The 19,014-nt window shown below is 38.4% G+C and overlaps 1 protein-coding gene across 1 annotated transcript in view; it reads left to right on the forward strand.

Moving 5' to 3' along the window:
- The window catches only part of Gab2 (GRB2 associated binding protein 2), a 187,797-nt gene that overhangs the window by 120,182 nt on the left and 48,601 nt on the right, over positions 1-19,014 (forward strand). The window contains exon 2 of the mRNA XM_063256410.1: positions 1,252-1,552. Within this exon, the coding sequence (XP_063112480.1) occupies positions 1,252-1,552 (301 nt within the window). The remainder of the gene's footprint in view (positions 1-1,251; positions 1,553-19,014) is intronic.

Below are 19,014 nucleotides of genomic sequence, written 5' to 3' on the forward strand. Positions count from 1 at the left end.
TCTTCTAACACACGATGAAATGAACAAATGTGGATAACTGCATGTATGTTTAAGTGTGTAGGATTGATAACCATATTATGAAGTTTTTGGTTGATGGTTGAACAGAACTGTTTGCAGTCTCGCTGTTTGAATCCCCAGTTTATATGTTTTACTTTTGTATCTTGAACAACTATTTGTAAGAGGACAATATGTAATCATCAACTAGTGATTTCTGTTTATTTTTTCTTTGAAAGTATGTATTATTTCTACCCATTTTCTGTTTTGTGTAGTCTTTCTTTAAATAAAATTTTTAAAATAAAATAAAAATTTTAAAAAGTCATGCAGGGGCTGGGGGTTTAGCTCAGCAGCATAAGTGCCTGCCTTGCAAGCAGGCAGTCGTGAGTTCGATCCCTGGTACCGATAAAAAGGAAAAAGACAAGGGAAAAAAAAAAGTCATGCAGTAAGTCAGTGGTAAAGCGTAGACTCAGCCAAAAATTCTGGATCATGTGTAATCTTTTTATCACTTTGTGTGATATCTGCTCACAGGTTACTCACTATTGCAAAAGAAATGGGATGTAGAAGATTGCATAAAGTAATACATAACCAGGTCTTAAATTCTGTAGCATGGGATGGTGTAAGGAATCCATTAAATAATACATATTGAGTGCTTAATATGAGCAAGGCACAATTGTAAGTTGTAGGGATATATGCACAGTGATGAACAAGACAAAAAATCATGAAGTTATATGCTTCAGAGACGTTTGGAAGAATTTCTCTAAACATGAGCACATTAAGTTAGGAAAAGCACATTAAAGTTGGGAAATTTATTTTTCTGCTACTTACCATGTGACACTGTTTCTTTAACTCATCATGCTTTTCTGCAGGGTCTCCAACTATAATCAAATATATATTATGGTTTCGCAAGTTTTACTTTTTTAAAACTACGTGAGTTTGGATCTATAGTCTAGTCTGAAAGAAATAGTTGCTCTAAAGTGGCCTCATCTAATTTCCTGATTTGAAAAGTAGGAATGCTACGTTTTCTTTTGTTATGGGAAGATCCTGACTCCATAATGAAATGCTACACTAACTCACATTCTAAAATCATCCTCCATTTTTGAAACTGTGGGAAATTTGAAAGGGAGACATAGATTGTGAGTAATCTGCAGATCTAGCAGTCCCCACTTTAACCTACAGTATGTAACGTTCTCTTACAAGCTTTGAAATAACTGATAGCATCTCTCCCATCTCCTTGCTTCTTGCTGGTGTGTTTAGGCCTGGAAGAAACGCTGGTTTATCCTGCGGAGTGGCCGAATGAGCGGTGACCCAGATGTGCTGGAGTACTACAAGAATGATCACTCCAAAAAGCCCCTGAGGATCATCAACTTGAACTTCTGTGAGCAGGTAGATGCAGGCCTGACCTTCAACAAGAAGGAGCTGCAGGATAGTTTTGTGTTTGATATTAAGACCAACGAGCGAACCTTTTACCTGGTGGCTGAGACAGAAGAGGACATGAATAAGTGGGTGCAGAGTATCTGCCAGATCTGTGGCTTCAATCAGGCCGAGGAAACCACAGGTAAGAGGTCAAACACACACCTTTCCTAGAAGGTGCCTAAGCAGAGGACGCTCTAACTGAGCTTTCTTCTTTGGCAGGAGAAATAGGCAAAGGGTAAGAGTGTGGAATTGGCCAAATAGAGACCTGTGGTGTTGATAATGCTCACATGGGAAACCAAGAAATTTTGGGGTTGTGCCAAGGTGAAAGGTATTGTGACGTTTCTTTAAGTAATCCAACACCACCATTTCTCAGCCTGCAACCTTTCTCCCTTTGCTTAGCCCCTCTTAATACCCTATGCCTTGCCATCTCTTGTGTCATAGGGAAGATCTCACCTTTGTCCTTCCATTGCTGTCTCTCCTAGCCCATCTATTCAGACCTTTCTGCAGTTTGCTTGCTTTTTATGTGGTATTCTTTGTGATTACTGATGTATAATCCTGTGTTCCTTTATATTTACTTCCAAGAGGACACCAGTGAGAAGATGAAATACTGATTTTGATTGTTTGGGGTTTTTATGTTCAGATTTTTTCTGAGGCAGACAGAAAGTCTAAATCAGTAATTCTCAAGCTTGATTGCACATCAGCGTGAAGAAAGAATATTTATTAAGTGCTGATGCCGAGAATATCTAGGTAGTAATTTGTTTTTGGTTTCGTTTTTGTTTGTATCAGGAATCGAACTCAGGACCTTGTGCTTGCCAGGCAGGCCCTTTATGCCACGAAGCTTTATCTCCAGCCCTAATAGTACTATCTTTTAGCTTTTTGGTTTGTTTGTTCTTGTGATGCTCAGGATTGAGCCCAGGGCTTTATACCCCAACACATGGTAGTGTTGCACACGCTAGTCAACTGCTCTACCACTGAGCTACATCCCTAGCCAATTTTTTTAAGTTTCATTCAGAGTTAGGCATGGTGCTACCTACTTGCAGTCCCAGAACTCTGGAAGGATAAAGTAGGAAGATTGTAAGTTTGAGCCCAGTCTGAGTGATGTGGTGAGACCCTGGCTCAAAATAAAGAAAATTTTAAAAATTAAAGGGCTATGGAAGTAGCTCAGTGTAAAAGCCCTTGAGTTCCCTGGGTACAGAGGAAATAGTAACAAGAATCAACAAATAGGATCATATGGAATTAAAAAGCATCTGTGCCACAAAAGAAGCATCAACATAGAGAAAAGGCAACCTACAGAGTGGGGAAAAATTTTTGCTAGCTGTTCTTTAGATGACTAGTTCTTAGAATATATAAAGAACTCAAAAAAGTTAGACCTCCCCAATCAAAAAAATGGTAAAATGAGATGAATGGACATTTCTCAGAAGAAATGCAAATGGAAAAATATAAGTACATGAGGAAATGTTCAACATCACTGGCCACTAAAAAAATTCAAGTTGATCTTTTTTTTTTTTTTTGGTACGGGGAATTGAGCTCAGGACCTTGTGCTTGCCAGGTAGGCAGGCACTGTGCCACTGAGCTATATCACTGGCAAGAAATTAAAATTAAAACAATGCTGAAATTCCATTTTACCCCATCTTGGTAAGCAACTGTATTCCTAGCACTCAGGAGACTGAGGCAGGAGGATTGCCACAAGTTTGAGGCCAGTCTGGGTTACAGAGTAAGTTCAAGGCCAGTCTGGAATACATAGCAAGACTCTGTCTCAAAAAAAAGGAATGAGAAGATGCAAAACACAAATCCAGTTCTTAAAAGTACTGCAGTCATTTGGAATCTTTTCTACCAGATATTTTGCACATGGGAAGAGAACCAAAAGATGGAAGGATTGGGAGGGTAGCAGGCATGAAAGTGAAAAGGATTAAAATGTGTTGTGTACATGTACTAACTCCCCACAAGGAGTCTAATCAATGTGTACTGCAGATATGTACTAATAAAAACATTTTTTAAAACAAGTTTCATTCTGAGTACTGGGGTCCAAGGCTTAACCATTTCTCTTAAATAGTTTAGTCCTTGAAGGCCAGATCCAGGTTCTGTTTCCTATTCCTGTTTCTGTAAACTTTTTATAACCCTTTAAAAATATAAGAACCATTCTTATCCCATCAGTAACATCAACATCACCAGGGAGGTTGTTAAAAATATGAATTTTGGGGCCTCCCTCCGGAGTTAGTGAAATAGAAACATTGGGAGTAAGGCCCAGCAATCTGTTTTTAAATCCTTTGCAGGTTATTCTCATGCACCACTGAGTTTGAGAATCACTGATGCTCGGAGTAGAATTTCACCTCTGTTGGGAACTTGTTAGAAAATCAGAACCTGAGGCTACCATCCAGGTTTACAGTATCAGAATCTGTGTATAATAAAAACAATATTTTGGAATAATGTTAGACTTCCAGAAGGGTTGAAAAAATAAGACAGCAAGTTCCCATGTGTTATGGTTCCCAAAGTCTCATGCAGATGCAGGTCAGGCTTATTGAAGGTGGCTGGCATTAGGATGTGTAGTGTTGGGATCAAGGAAGAGATGCTAGGATTGATTTATGGTGTAATGTTAGTTTTGAGGCTGAACCATTTGTGGTGTAATGCTACCAGTCCCCTGAGGTAGGTAGCCTGAATGAGATAATATGAGACAGAAAGAGGACTGCTGCTTGTCACTTGCTACTTTTGCTGTCTTCTGCCTGCCATGATCTATTTCTCCTCTGCAATCCCCCTCTGCCCTATCACCCTGCCTTAGAGCCTGCTGATTATGAACCGGAACCTCTACAAACTGTGAGCTACAACAATAAACCTTTTCTCCTTTAACTTTGGGTGTCAGGTATTTTGTCTCAGCAAAGAGAAAAGTAATGAAGACACCATTATCAGTATAAAAATATTCATAAACAAAATCTCTTAACAGAACAAAGGAAACATCTTCATTCAAACTTTATTACATTTTAAATATTAAAAGGTAGAGTTAACTGAATAACAAAATTTGAAACTACTTGGTTAGCACATTTAATCCAAATCAACCTGTATCTATGATTTACCATTCACAAAACAAGGACAGAATAAATTTGTCAAAAGTAGTTTGTTCATTTATAAAACTCTAAGTCAATTAAAATTTCTACCAGCTTTAAAATCCCTCTTCTATAAGATTTGTACTGTTTCAGATATATTAAGTCACCAAAAAGAAAACTTGTAAGAGAAAAACTGATAATTACCATTTTTTCTTCAAAATAAATGTAATTTAATACAGTCCTGGAAATAAGATTCTTAATGTAAAGGCAGGAGAAAAAGATTCAGAAGTGTGAAATTTTTTTCCATTAAGTAAATGATATCTAGGTATGATAAATAAGCAATAATTCAAGTTCATAACTACTAAATCTCTAAAAAGGCAGTTGTATTCATTCATGTACTATAATGTTAGAAAAGATATTCTCACATCACTGAGCTAACCAAAAAATCAACATTTTATAGTTTGTTTTATTTTATTTATTTATTTTTGGTACCAGAGATCAAACTCATGACCTCATGCTTGCCAAACAGTCACTTGTGCTGTTGAGCTAAATCCCTGGCCTATAGTTTATTTTATAGTCTTAAACTATTATGGTTTGATTTTGATATGTTGAAAAACAATTTAAAAGTCTATGTTAAATGTCAATCACCTATTAGAAGTGGAAACCAAAACATTTTAATGCTAAAGTGTATGAGATATTCAGACACAACTTCAAAAACAGTGACTAATCATACCAAACAAATTAAATTTAAATATTGTGCCAGGTCCTCTCAGGGAAATGTGAAAATCATACTAAAGATCTGACTATTGTTATTCTATAATTTACAGGAATTAAAAAAAACAGAAGTTAAACATGTATCACTGTCAGTACTATCTTTGGATGGTTATAGAATAGTATATAATTAGGCATGTCTTTTGTTTAGAAGACTGGAAAAATGCCCATAGAATAAACAGCTCTGAGGTCTTGACTACCCTACCACAAGTCAAGAAAACACAACTATGTTCTGTGAACGTGGTAGCTATGTAGTAGCTATGTACACCTTGAACTCAGTATGTAGTCCAGGCTGGCCTTAAACTCTCAGCAGTCCTCCTGCTTCAGCCTCCTAAGTGCTTTATAGATGCTTTCTTTATAGGTGTATGATACATGCCTGGCAGGAAATGGCAATTTTGAGAAAGGAGTGCTTCTAAAGACATTTTCTCAAGGCAACAAAGATGTAATATGATGTGACACCTACAACTAAATCTCTCCTTAGGTAGTGTTCCCAAACCATTTCCTTTCGTCCACTGTGTTGGCTTCCATATTCCATGGTCCATTGTAATCTTTTGATTTTCTGTTGAATAGGTAGATTAACAGCCATCACAATGGCTGTGGACTCTTCCCCCAGATCAGTTGTTTGACCACTGTAAAGAGACCCAAGGCATGTATTTATTTATTTACTTATTATTTTTTATTTATTTATTTTTTGAGACAGGCTCTTGCTGTGTAATTTAGGCTGGCCTTGAACTCACTATATAGTCCAGGATGGCCTCAGACTCATCAATCCTTCTGTCTCAGCTTTCTGCATGCTGGCATTACAGGCATGTGCCACAATTCCCAGCTCAACTTACGACTTCTTGAACAACCAGAAACAGTATCTGAAAAAAATCTGTACTTTGTTCCCTTTCTAATAGTCTTGTTCTTATAACTTTATGTGTCTATCCTGTAGTTAGCACAAATTTTGGGAATGGCAGCAGGCAACATCATTCCCACAAAAACTAATGTTTCTTTCACACTCTCCATCATTTTCCATCCTAGCAGCAGACTATATCCCACTACTGTTTGCTTTCATTTTCATAAATAAAAATGGATATTAGTATCTAATATGCAAACATATAAAGCAGACATGCGTCTATAAAATCTCCTGTCCAATACACTTCACTAACACATTGAAAAGTGTCCATTTTGCATCCTCATGGTTCCTTGTACAAAGCTGTAACAGAGTCATTATAAGCCAAATGGGTTAGCTGCTGTTAAAACAAAGTTTAAGTTACTCTGTTTTCAACAGGAAGTGACTACAGGTGGGGAGCAAGAGATGACACACTCTTACTTTTTTCTTCCCCTTTTAGGGGAAAAAACGCACTCTACATGCTTGCCACTGCAGCATAATTCATGTTTACCTGAGCAGGATCAGAATCACACACCATTCAGCTTTCCTTTCATGTTAAATAGCAGCACGGTGTGTTGTTCTTTAATGGGCTGCACCCAAAAATTGGGGCACAATCCTCTAAACAGGAATGAAACCCTCCTTTTGTCAAAATCACCTTTAGGCAAGGGAGAGCTCCGGGACATACTAGCAGTTGACACTAGCTGCAGCTGTGGTATCCAGCTGATTTTCAGAGATACAAAGCATCACGAACAATGACTACAGCGTTCAGTGAACATGTCAGAATAGCTCCCACTATACCACCATATCCCCAACGAACAGATGTACCATTGTGTTCCTCTGGCTTATTTTCTCTCCCTTGTGTCCTCCAGGCTCTGAGGCCTGAGGTGAAACCAGCTGTCCAGTTTTGATCCCAGATGGAGATTCATATGCTCTAGGGGAGATTCATCAGCTCCCCCCTTGCTGATAAGGGGGGAGCTGATGAAGACTACAGCTGCAGCAAAAAACTGGTGCAACCCTCCCAGTAGAGTCTGTTATGTTTTGTGTCTAGATGTGCCCCCAGAGCCTCATGTGGTCATAGGGCTTTTTCAAGTGGGCTGAATCTAGAGTGTGTGATGCTAGGATTAAGGGTGTGTAATAACTAATCAGTCCAGTGCCTGGTTTGGCACTGCCTAATGCCTGCAGTCGGGATAAGATATAAGGGACAGAAAGGTGCTTGTTAAGCCCTTGTTGATTTTGCTTTCTTCTGTTGCCATGAATGGTTGCCCTTCTGCCTTGGAGCTAGCAGATGATGGACTGACACCTCTATAAACTGTAAACCTTTCTCCTTTTAACTTTGGGTGTTGGATATTTTATCCCAATGAGAGAAAAGTAAGAAATTGGTACTAGAGAAGTGGGATCATCACTGTAACTATACCTGACCATGTGGTTCAGGAGCTTTTGGGAATGGCTTGTGGGAAGAACTTAGGAAGGTTTGGAGATGCCATGTGAAAAAGCACAGCTGAAATGACTTAGGCTATACTGTATGGGAGATCCTGGTCAGAGTTCAGAAGATCAGAAAGCTGATAGAAATCCTGCTGGTAAAGACCAGCCATAGGAGGTTTCTTACGGGTAAAGTCTGTATGGATTGTTGAACTCCAGATGATGTGTGCTATGCCTTGGCAGAAAAATGTCTGCATTTTGCTCATGTCCCAAGATTTTCCCTGAAACTAAGATTAATGGTGGTGGACTAATTAATCTGGCAGAAGAAATTTCAAGGTAGTCAAATGTTGAGGCTGTGGCATGGCTATTGTTGGGGGCTTTTAACCAGATTTGTGTTGAGAATCAAGAGCAAAGAGGCCAGCAGAATGATTTAAAACATTTTGTGTTTGGCAGAGAGGAACGTTTAATCAAACTGTGATCAGCAAAGATAGAATATAGGAGATCTTATTGCTGATAAAGAACAAGAGAATAGAAAAGAATGCCTGAGGAAATCACAAGACCCAGCAGAATGCTACCCTTTGAAGCCTCAAAATTGTAAAACTGAGAGACTTTGCTTTGAGAAGAAAGCCTCAGGACACCATGTTCCAGATTGGGAGTGGTCTAAAGAATTTGTTTCTCAGAACTGGATTCAGAATGCTCAGCAGTGCAGGCACTAGACACCTACAGCCAAAAGAGAGGAAGACCTGGCTACCATTCTAGCTGGCAGCAAACCTTGGGATCATTCATGTGGTGCTGGAAGAGTTGTGGGATCAAGAAGACTTCCACAAGATTTCCAAAGAATGCCTGGGAGGCCAGGCAATGTGTCCCTAAGAGGGCAGCTTGTGAAGCTGTGTGAAGCCAAGAATTTAGCAGAGACCTCAGAAGCTTGGAGAAGCCAGGAACATGTATCATCTAAGGAAACCTCAAGGAAGGAGCAGAACTGGCCCAAGAGAGAAGCCATGGGAAATGCAACCACTGGTAGTGCCATAAGGGTAGAGCCACCCAAACCCTTTAAAATTCATATCTTGCCACTGATTGCCTCAGATGCTGCATATGAAACTAATGGAACTACAGGACTTAATGTTTACCCTGTCAGATTTTGGATTACTTTGGTCCCATCCCTTTGTTATCCCCTTGTTTCTAACTTTGGAATGGAAATGTCTATCTTGTGCCATGGAATGTTGGAAGTGTCTAGCTTTCTTTTCATTTGTGCAGGGGCTCCCAGCTAAGAGTTTACCTTAAATAAGAGGAAAATTGGGACTTGGAATTTTTAGCAACTTTGAAACTGTTAGGACTTTAATTGCTCTTGAAAATGGACTAAATTCCTTTTGCATAAAGGGATGTCCTTGACTCTTGTGGAGGCCAGGGGCGGAATGTTATGTTTTGTGCCTATTTGTACCCCCAATACCTCACATAGTCATAGGGCTTTTTTTAAGAGAGGTTAAATCTAGAGTGCATGATGCTGGGATTAAGGTTGTGTGGTTACTAATTAGTCCACTGATTGATTTGGCACTGCCCTGATGCCAGCAGTCTGGATAAAGTATAAGAGCAGAAAGGTGCTCTTAAGCCTCTTGTTGATTTTGCAGTTTTTTGCTGCTATGAATGGTTGTTCCTCTGCCTTGCAGCCAGATGATGATGAACAGAAACCCTTGTAGAGTGTGAGCTAAAAAAACCTTTCCTCACTTACCTTTGGGTGTTAGGTATTTTGTCTCAGCGGTGAGATAAAAGTGACTAAGGTAGAGTCCTACCACACCACCTTACTGTGATGTTCTGGTGATAGTTTCTATTTCCCTCAAAATCTGCATTTTTTTCACAACCTTCAGGTGATTTGTATGCACATTAAATTTTGAAAAGCATTGTGCTAGGGCTGGGGATTTAGCTCAGCGGCATAAGTGCCTGCCTTGCAAGCAGGCAGTCGTGAGTTCGATCCCTGGTACCGATAAAAACGAAAAAGACAAAAAAAAAAAAAAAAAAAGAAAAGCATTGTGCTAGTTCATTGATTCCTAAACCTGATGGGTTACCAGAATCACCTGAAAAACTTTTTAACTTCTATGTCAGTGGTGGTGAACTTTTTAGAAGTTTCAGTGAAACAAACAGCACGCTGTACAACTCATGCCATTTGTCTTTTTTTGACAGACAGGCACTTATGCTGCTGAACTAAATCCCCAACTGTACCAACTTTTTGAAGCGTTCTTATGTTTTCTTCTAGTACTTTTAAATTTTCAGGCCTTAAGTATAGGTCTTTGATCTGCTTTTTTGTTTTTTATTTTAAAGGAAATAAAACAGAACAATAAAAACAAAACAGTGATAAGACAGTAGGAAATCTACAACAGTTACTATATTGCATATTATTATCCTCTAAATCGTTGCTCAGACTGCCCACTTTAGGTTTGCAAAGTCAGTCAAACAATAAAAATATTAGGTTGTTTCTTTACTTCAGTTATTATCATCTCAGCCTGTGTTCCTCTGAACCAGCAGGTTACTTGTGGGGTTGGGAGAGGTTCTTCTGTCCCAGCCCACATGCCAGCTTGGGTGGAGTGGTGGCCTCTTTCCTGGTTCTCCCTAGCCCGCAGGGCTGCCATGAGTGCAGGGAGTGCTGCCTACCTTCCTTCCTAGTTTTCCCCAGCTGGTAGGGCACTAATCTGCTTTGAATTGATTTTCTTTTGGGTAAGAGACTGGGTTGAAGATTCAGTCTTCTGCATATGGATATCCAATTTTCCCAACACCATTTAGTGAAAAGTCTGTCATTTTTCTGGTGCATGTTTTTGGCACCTTTGTGGACAGTAAGTTGGCTGTAGATATATGCATTCATTTTGGGGATCTATTCTGTCCCACTGGCTTTTATTCCAGTACAGTAATACTTGATTACTATAACTCTGTTAAATACCTTGAAAGCAGGTATTGTAATGCCTATAGCTTTGTTCTTTTTCCTCAAGATTTTTTCTTTTTGTTTTTCAGCTATTTGGAATTTTTTTTAATGCTTCCATATGAATTTTAGAATTGTTTTTTCTCTGTAAAAAATACCATTAGTATTTTGATGGAGGCTACATTGAATCTATAAATTGCTTTGGGGAGTGGGGGTATGGCCATTTAAATGATATTAATTCTTCTCATCCATAGTCTTGGAATTGCGTTTTTGCAATTTGAAAATCTTCAGTTGCTTTTATCAGTGTTTAGTAATTTTCATTGTACTGTGTTTTAGTTTCTGTGGTTGAATTTACTCTTAGAATTTTGTTGTTGTCAGTTTGTAGTTTTGTAGCTATTTTTGAGTGAGATTGCTTTTATGATTTCTTTCTCAGCAAATTTGTTATTGGTGTATAAAAATACTGCTGATTGTTGTAGAATAGTGATAGAGGGCAGACAGTGGAAAGTTGAATAATGGGTTCAAAATGCAATTAGATAAAAGCAATGAATTCTAGTGTTCTTTAGCACAGGGGAGTGTTGACACTTCACAAAAACCTATTCTATATTTTAACCTAGAAGAGAAATTCAAAGGTTCATAACAAAAAAGAAAAAATAGGGATAGAGAACATTAATTATGCCCTAGCTTGCTCATGCTCATTATATATATGTATTGAAAATCACACTGTGCCACATAAACATGTATTATGATTATTAATAAAAAATTAAAGAAATAGAAGTGCTACTCTCATTTGATCATTATACATATAACTAATGATTACCCCGTACCTAAATATGTGCAGTTAAAATAATTAACTTTAAAAAGTTTAAATCCTCAAATTTTTTTTAATGAGCAAAGGACTTGAATAAATATTTCTCCAAAAAAAGATATCTGAATGGGCAGTAAATACTTTAAAAGATGTTTGGTGCATTAACTATGAAAAGAAATTCAAATCAAAACTACCAAAACCTGATAGCACCTGTGTTCCTATTATCCTCAGTATTTGAGAGGCTGAGGCAGGAGTATCAAAAGTTTGAGCCTAGTGTGGGCAACTTAGTGAGACCCTGCCTGTCTCAAAATAAAAAATAAAGGACTGGGATGCAACAGTATGAAGACCCTGAGTTCAATCCCAATTACTGCCACCAAAATAAAATAATAAAAAACTTTCATTTCCAAGTGGTTGTGATGGAAAAGATGGACAGTGATGTGTTGGCAAGCATAAGGAATACATTACTCATACACCCTGCCTTGGGCTGGGGATGTGGCTCAGTGGAAGAGTGCTTGTCTCACATGAATGAGGCCTTAAGTTGATTCTTAGAGCTTAAAAACAGTTACAAATGCATCCTTCCTTTATTTTGCTCATGAGACTATAAAATGGAATAACCACTATGGACAATTATGGCAGTTTTCAAAAAAGTTAAAGCAGAGTAACTGTATACCTGATAGTTCTTGTAGTTATATACCCAAGATAAGTATAAACATATTCACATAAAAATATACGTAACATTGTTTTATAATAGCCAAAAAGTAGAAACAACCCAAATGTCTATCAGTAAATAAGCATAGTGTGGTATGCACATGCATATCATGAAGAATTATTCAGCTGTAATGTAGTATATGAAGTATTGATGTGTGCTGTAACACAGATGAACATGCAAGACATACGCTAAGTGAAAGAAGACATGGAGAAGCACATGTTTGGAGTCCAAAATTTCTCTGAAAATTCAGAATTGGCAAATCTGTACAGAAAGAATCTAGATTGGTGGTTGAGAAGTGAGAACAGGGAATGCCTTGCTGACTTTGAGATTCTTTTTGAAGTAGTAAAAATGTTCTGGAATTAGTGCTAATGTTGTAAAACTGTGACTATACTAAACACCACTGAACTTTGCACTTTAAAATACAGAAAATTATAGTATGTGAATTATATCTCAGTTCTGGTTTGTTTGTTTTTGAGACAGGGTCTCACCATAGTTCAGGCTGTCCAAGGCTCACTGTGTGGTCTAGTCTGGCCTCGAACTCACAGCTGTCCTCCTGCCTCAGCCTCCGAGTGCTAGGATTACAGATATGTGCCACCGTGCCTGCCTCTGTCTCAGTTTTTAAAAATAAATTCCTCAGATGACTTTAAAACCTAGTCAGGTTTAGGAGTTGATGGACATAGGACCAGCTTTGTGGAAATGCAACCTATGCAGTCACACAGTTTTAGTGGGGCTTCCACTTAGTTTAATACTCTGGGAACACCACCTGGAAGTTCTTGTAATATTTGAATAGAGACTTAATACATTTTTTTTTTTTTTAGATAAGGTCTTGCTATATGGTTCAGGCTAGACTTCAACTCACTTTGTAGCCCAGGCTCTAGTGATCCTCCTACCTAAGCCTCCCATATCATGTGCTAGAATTACAGGCGTACACCACCACACCTGATTTATTGGTTGATTTCTTGATAACTGCCATTCTTTCTGGGATAAGATGGAATCTCAGCATTGTTCTAATTTGCATCACTCAAATAACCAATGATTTTGAACTATTTTTGTATATTTATTTACCATCTCTACTTCATCTGAGAAGTGTCTATTCATTTGAGATGCCCATTTTTAGACTGCAACTTTAAATTAGGGGGTGTCTAATTATCGGGGGATTCTTTATACATTCTATATAGTAGTCCTTTGAGGAATAGCTGGCAAAAATTTTTCCCACACTGTGGGTTGTCTCTTCACTCTATGAGTGGTTTCGCTTGCTGTGCAAAAGTTTTTTAATAAAATGAGATTCCAATTATTGATTCTTTGAGATAGTTTCTATGCAGTCAGTTTTGTTCATAAAATCTTTGCTCATGCCTATGTCTTCAAGAGTTCTACCTATTCTCTGTCCCAGAAAATTAAGTGTTTCTGTTTTAATAATCAGATCTTTGATCCATTTTTATTTTAGTTTAGTGCATAGTGAAAGATTTGGTGTAGTTTTAATTTTCTTTATGTAGAAAGCCAGTTTTTTCAGCACTTTCTTTTACTAAAATTGTTTGGTTCCTTTGTCAAAGATAAGGTGGCTGAGTATGTCTGGAATTGTTTCTGCATCTTCTAATTTGTTCTATTGATCTTTGGGTCTGTTTTTTCACTAGCACCAGGCTGATTTTATCATAAAAGCTTTGTAGTATAATTTTAAAATGGGCACTGCGATGCCTCCTGACTTGCCTTTGTGGTCCAGAATTGCTACCCTCCTTTTTCCATTTCCTGTCACATGGAATATTGTTTCCCATCCTTTGACTTTCAGTCAGTGAATTTCTTTTTGAATTAAATGTGTTTCTTGCATGTAGCATATTATTGAATCTTTCTTCTTAATCCATCCTACCAGTCTGTTTCTTTTGATTGGTGAATTGAGAACATTAACCTAGATGGTTATGACTGATATGTATTGACTTACCCTTGTCATGTTATTTTTCTGGTTTTGGTTCCCTTTTTTCTCCCTCTTCTCAATTGCTTACCTTGCCTGGTGGATTCATTTTGTTGGGGTTAAAGGAGTTATAGTCCTTGTTATCTCTTTCTACAATTTCCTCAGGGTATTTTGGAGTACTTGTTTGGTGGCCATGAATTTTCTCAGGTGTTTTTTTGTCCTGAAAGTATGTCATCTCTCCATTAATTTTGAAAGTTAGTTTTGTGGGTTACATCAGTCTGGGTGGAAGGTTTTCTTTTAGGGTTTGAAATACTTCCTTCTAAGCTCTCTTTGACCTGAGGGCTTGTGCTCAGAAGTCTACTGTGATTCTGATGGGCTTTTCTTTACAGGTGATTGTTTCTTTCTCTAACAGCTTTTATTATTCTGTTCTTGTGTTGAACTTCTGTAATCTTGACTATTATGTGCTTTGGTATAGTTTTGTTTTTTTTTTTTTTTTTGATCATGGATAATTGGAGTTCAATATACCTCATTTATCAGTGTATCACATTCTTTTTCCCTGCTTGGGAAATTTTCAGCCATGACTTCTGTGAACAGGTTCTTTTATGTCGTTTGCACTGTCTCCTGCTTTTTCATTGACTACAGATAATCTTATATTATTTCTCTTTGCATCAACTAGTAGCTGTTGGATTGATTTTTCATGGTCTACCTCAAGGCATGTCTCTGCTGCCTGTAGTAGACTACGTGGGCAGACAAAGTCCAGATCCAAGATGATTAATCCCAGAAAATAGCTTAATGTTGGGGTAGTGCATAATCCCAGCAAGCCTCCATGTTCAGTTCCACTGAATTCAGGCTGGTTTTTGGCTTGTGAAGCTGGAAGCCTATTTGATTAACCTGTAACACGCCATTTGCCTCCTGCTGGTTTGAATTCACTCCCTGACCTTCTGCCCTTGAACTCAGCAGACTTAACCCCAACACTGGAAGCTGCCAGATGGAGCCAGGCTACAGCTGTTTTGATTTCTGAGCTCAGCTGGTGCCCCTCCAAGATAGCTACTGCTCAGTGGCCCTCTCCTGGGGGCACCTGAACCTGAATAACGTACCAGCCATCCAAGTCTGCTGTATCTACCACTCCATTCTACTAGTGTATTTTGCTGTGAGACCTCTGAAGTCACCAGTAATCCTCATGCATTTGCAGGCTTGAGTTTACCCTCCCACTAGGTGTAAACTCAGGGAAAAGGCACAACTTGACACCTCCTTCTTCATTGAAGTCTGTTCTTCACTCTCCCTGTGGGCTCCCATTCTTGCTTCAGATCCTTGATAGGTCCTATGGATTCACTTTCCTCCTCTTTATCACATTGCTACATTTCAGTGTCTGAACAACAAATGTCAGAGGGGCTCTTTCTCTGTTCCTCACCACTCCACAATCTTCCTAGAAGTCTTCATTTACTCTTAAGTTCTTTGGTACGATCTTTACTTTCAGTTTAGAATTTCCTGTTTTCCCCAACCTGTGTCATTTATAAACTTCATGAATTTTCTACCCCCACCCTTATTTTATTCCTGATGAACATGATACATGTTTGGTTAGGGATGGGAATTTAAAGCCAAGGAAAAATCCTCCAGACTCAGAGCTTTTATAAATGTGAGAAATGGGTTTAAGAAACATCTTTGCAATTAGGGAATAGCAAATCACTGTTGTTGTTGTTTTTTTAATAATAGGGATTGGATACTAGACCTTTGTGTTGAGCTACATCACCCTTCCTTTAACTTTTTATTTTGAGACAGGGTCCTGCTAGGTTGCTTAGTTGCCCGCTGAACACACACTTGTGATCCTCTGCCTCAGCCCTCTATGCATGTGTCACAATGTTCAGCTGCAAGTTCTTTTTTGTTGCTTTTGGGGTTTTTTGTTTTTTGTTTCTTGAGACAAGATCTCACTATGCAATTCAAGCTGGCCTTGAGCTCACTTTGTAACCCAGGCTGGTCTCCTACCTCAGCCTCCCAAGTGCTGGAATTACAAGCATGTGCCACTATGTCTGATGCAAGTTCCTTTTAATTGAATTATTTTCTTGTGAGATTAGGGGTGTATTTCCAAGAAAGATGTATTCTTGATATATAGCAAAAATTGTTCTTCGTCTCAATATCTCCTTTTAAGATCACATAGTTAGAAGGTATTGTATGGATCCTTACTATATAGGCTTTAAGTATAATAAAAGTATAGAAACCACATTCTGTAGGCTTGCTTTCTTTGGGAGAAAGATATATTTGTTCATTCATACATTATTCATTTATTTATTTGACAAACTTTATTGAGCACTTATTTTGTGCTACTTCTCATCATAACCAAGGATTCCATAGAGATGATCAGTTGCATGCTAGTACTCAGAAATCATAATCTCATACAGGGGACAGATAGGTATACACATAGTCACAGACCTGTGCTAAGCACCATGAGACCAGAGAGGAGGTGAACGGTAAGTGTTAGGACAGTGACAAATGAGCAAGTATTTTGTCAACAGATGTGCATATACATTTATAGAATATTTTCCCTTAAGCCTTTAGCTTCTTATTTTATAAGAGGGTTATTTTATTGAATGTCTAGTGGCTTAATTTTCAGAGCAAGGATCTTAGCTGTCTGTGATAGAGATTTAGGGTTCTTTATAAAATCTTCCTGAGCAATAAAATAGGCTTTTATTCCTTCTTATAGGAGAATCTGGTATATTAAATATCTAGCCCCTTGAGTTGCATTTTAATTTATTAGCTTTCTTAAAAATGGGTTATATATCTTAAACCATCAGATAAGGATTAGCATTTCGTCACTCAGCCAGTATTTTCTTAGCTGAGACTTGGGGCCTCAGAAAGAAAACAGAAGTTAACATTTGACCACCTAGTTTTGGCCAAAAGCTTTTTTCATTTCATCACTTTATCAAGTTTATTTCCATTTTCAAATAAATAAATAATAATTTTTTTTTCTCCATCTAGCATTTTAACTCACCAGGACTTATAAAGATCCTCTTTGTCCACCTACCCCAATCTGGTCTATGTGCAGATGGATTACCCACCTGGCATGAACCCTAAAACTCTTCCTGGATCCAATCCTGCTTTCCTTTTCCTGGAACATGTTGACAACAACCCAGTTATCTGGGACTTAGGGTCAGCATCTGCCATAGGTGAAAATCATCCTGGATGCCAAACCTGCAGTAGCCACTGAAAGAAGAACAGTGATATAGTGAGCATTTTCTCTGTAAAACACTTTAAATAAATTCCCAATAAAAAATCCTTTGAGGTAGCAATGATTTCTAGCCAAGATCATTTAGCTAAAAAATGACAGGATCAGGATTATAGTCTAAACCAGCTCTGATTTTCTTTTTTCTTTTTTCTTTTTTTTTTTTTTTTTTTTTGCATTAAACATGCTGTTTCTGCCACTGATCTCCTGAAATACAAAAACCTGCCAGAACCAAGCCTAGATACTTCTGCCTCTTTGGACACTATGCAGGCGGCCAGAAGTCCTGCCTGGCCCTTTCTACTAGGGATCTTACAACTAGGTCATTTCTCTATTCAGCATCCCAAATTGCTTAAATTCATGGGCTGGAGTACTCCTGATCTAGTACCTTCTAGGGCAGTGTTGCACAAGTGCTGCAGTGAGCTGTTTGTATCATTGAAGCTCTGCAAGCTTTCTGCATTCCTCTTTTGGACTGTGATCTAGTCGTTAGTCTCTTCTGACGGTCTAGGCTGGAGGTGAGGATGTCATGTTCTGACAGCATGAGCAAATCACTTGATTGAAGTCTCAGTTTCCTTTCATAGAATTGAGATAAAATACTTTATTCTACTCTGCCTTTCCGCTTCTGCGTGGTACATCTTCTGCCAGCACTTAAGCTGCATACTTCCCAAAGAACTGTGCACAATGTATTGTAGAGTATCCCCTGGAAATATTCCATCCATTATTCTTGCTTGCCGCTTGGTCCTGTAGAGATTCATATGAGGAGCCTCCTTCAAGCAAATACTTCTTTTTTTTTTTTTTAAGGGTTGTAATGGGACCCATTGAAGAACTTCTGTTTTTCACTTTTAGCTGGAAGAGATTTTGCAGCAGATGGAGTCTGTCTTTTTTTCAACTTTTTTTAACCACCCCCAGATTCTTATTTCTACTGCCACCCTCCAATTCCTCACATAGTCAGCCAAAAATGTCTAGAATAAAACCTACAAGATTAAGACCAGACCATGAGTGAAACTGAGTCTGGAAGAGACACCAAACCTCTTGATAAAGAACTTTTTTTCAAAGGGAACCTAGGATGACATTCAAGAAGGAAAAAGTAGCTTCAAGAACAAATATCAAGAAGATTTCATACATATGTGCACTTTGGTTTTATTTATTTTACATGTGTGCACACAAACAAAAGAACCCCCCCTTACCCTAGGAATCAAAATAACCTTCAGTCCCAGGAGTAAGGGAGAAGAGAGCTTCTCTGAGCTATGTTTATGAGCAGGCTATCCAAGTCCTCACATTTGTGGCCCAGTCATGGGCAGCTGTCCCTGACCAGATGTACCACACACAAAAAGAACCAGCTCTCAGCAGAGAGCTTTGATGAATTATTCATGTCCTCAGGAGTCATCCACTGTTAGGAAAGCCCTCACTCTTTGACTTTTCAAAGCTGAGTATTTCTCCCCTTTTATCCCTTCCCTTTTCCATTTATTCAGTAGTTATCCCAAGGTCTTTCCCTCTCCAATCACATGCTTTCTGACAGGCAAGCTAGCTGCACTCATCTCTCAGAGCTGCTCCCCCCGCCCTGTATGTTGTTAGATAAATGACTCTGAGGTTTTATCATCTGTAAAATGGAAATGATGTTCTCAGAGTTTTGGGAAGGGTTACACATGGGAAAAGCAAGGAAAAGGTCCATAGTTTTCCCTCTAGTGGTTGTGATGCTAAAGATGGTTTTTTATTTATAGGAGGGGGTGAAGAGAATATGATTTAAATCTGATACTTTTTAGAGAATTTCACATATATAAACCCTTCTGCAGTCTTATTTGAGTGTAAAGAAACAAAACAAGATTGGCAAAAACTGCTGGCATTGTTCCTCAGCCAGGAAACTGAGGTTCAAAGACACTAAATGCTGCCAGAAAGCAGGATGGCTCGGTCTTGACTCCAGTTCTGCTCCATTCTTGAGCTAAAGATGCAGACTTCTTACTAATCC

The sequence above is a fragment of the Cavia porcellus genome, unplaced genomic scaffold (genome assembly GCF_034190915.1).
Source record: "Cavia porcellus strain 051 isolate PalLab524CR breed Dunkin Hartley unplaced genomic scaffold, mCavPor4.1 scaffold_9, whole genome shotgun sequence".
Classification (NCBI taxonomy): Eukaryota; Metazoa; Chordata; class Mammalia; order Rodentia; family Caviidae; genus Cavia; species Cavia porcellus.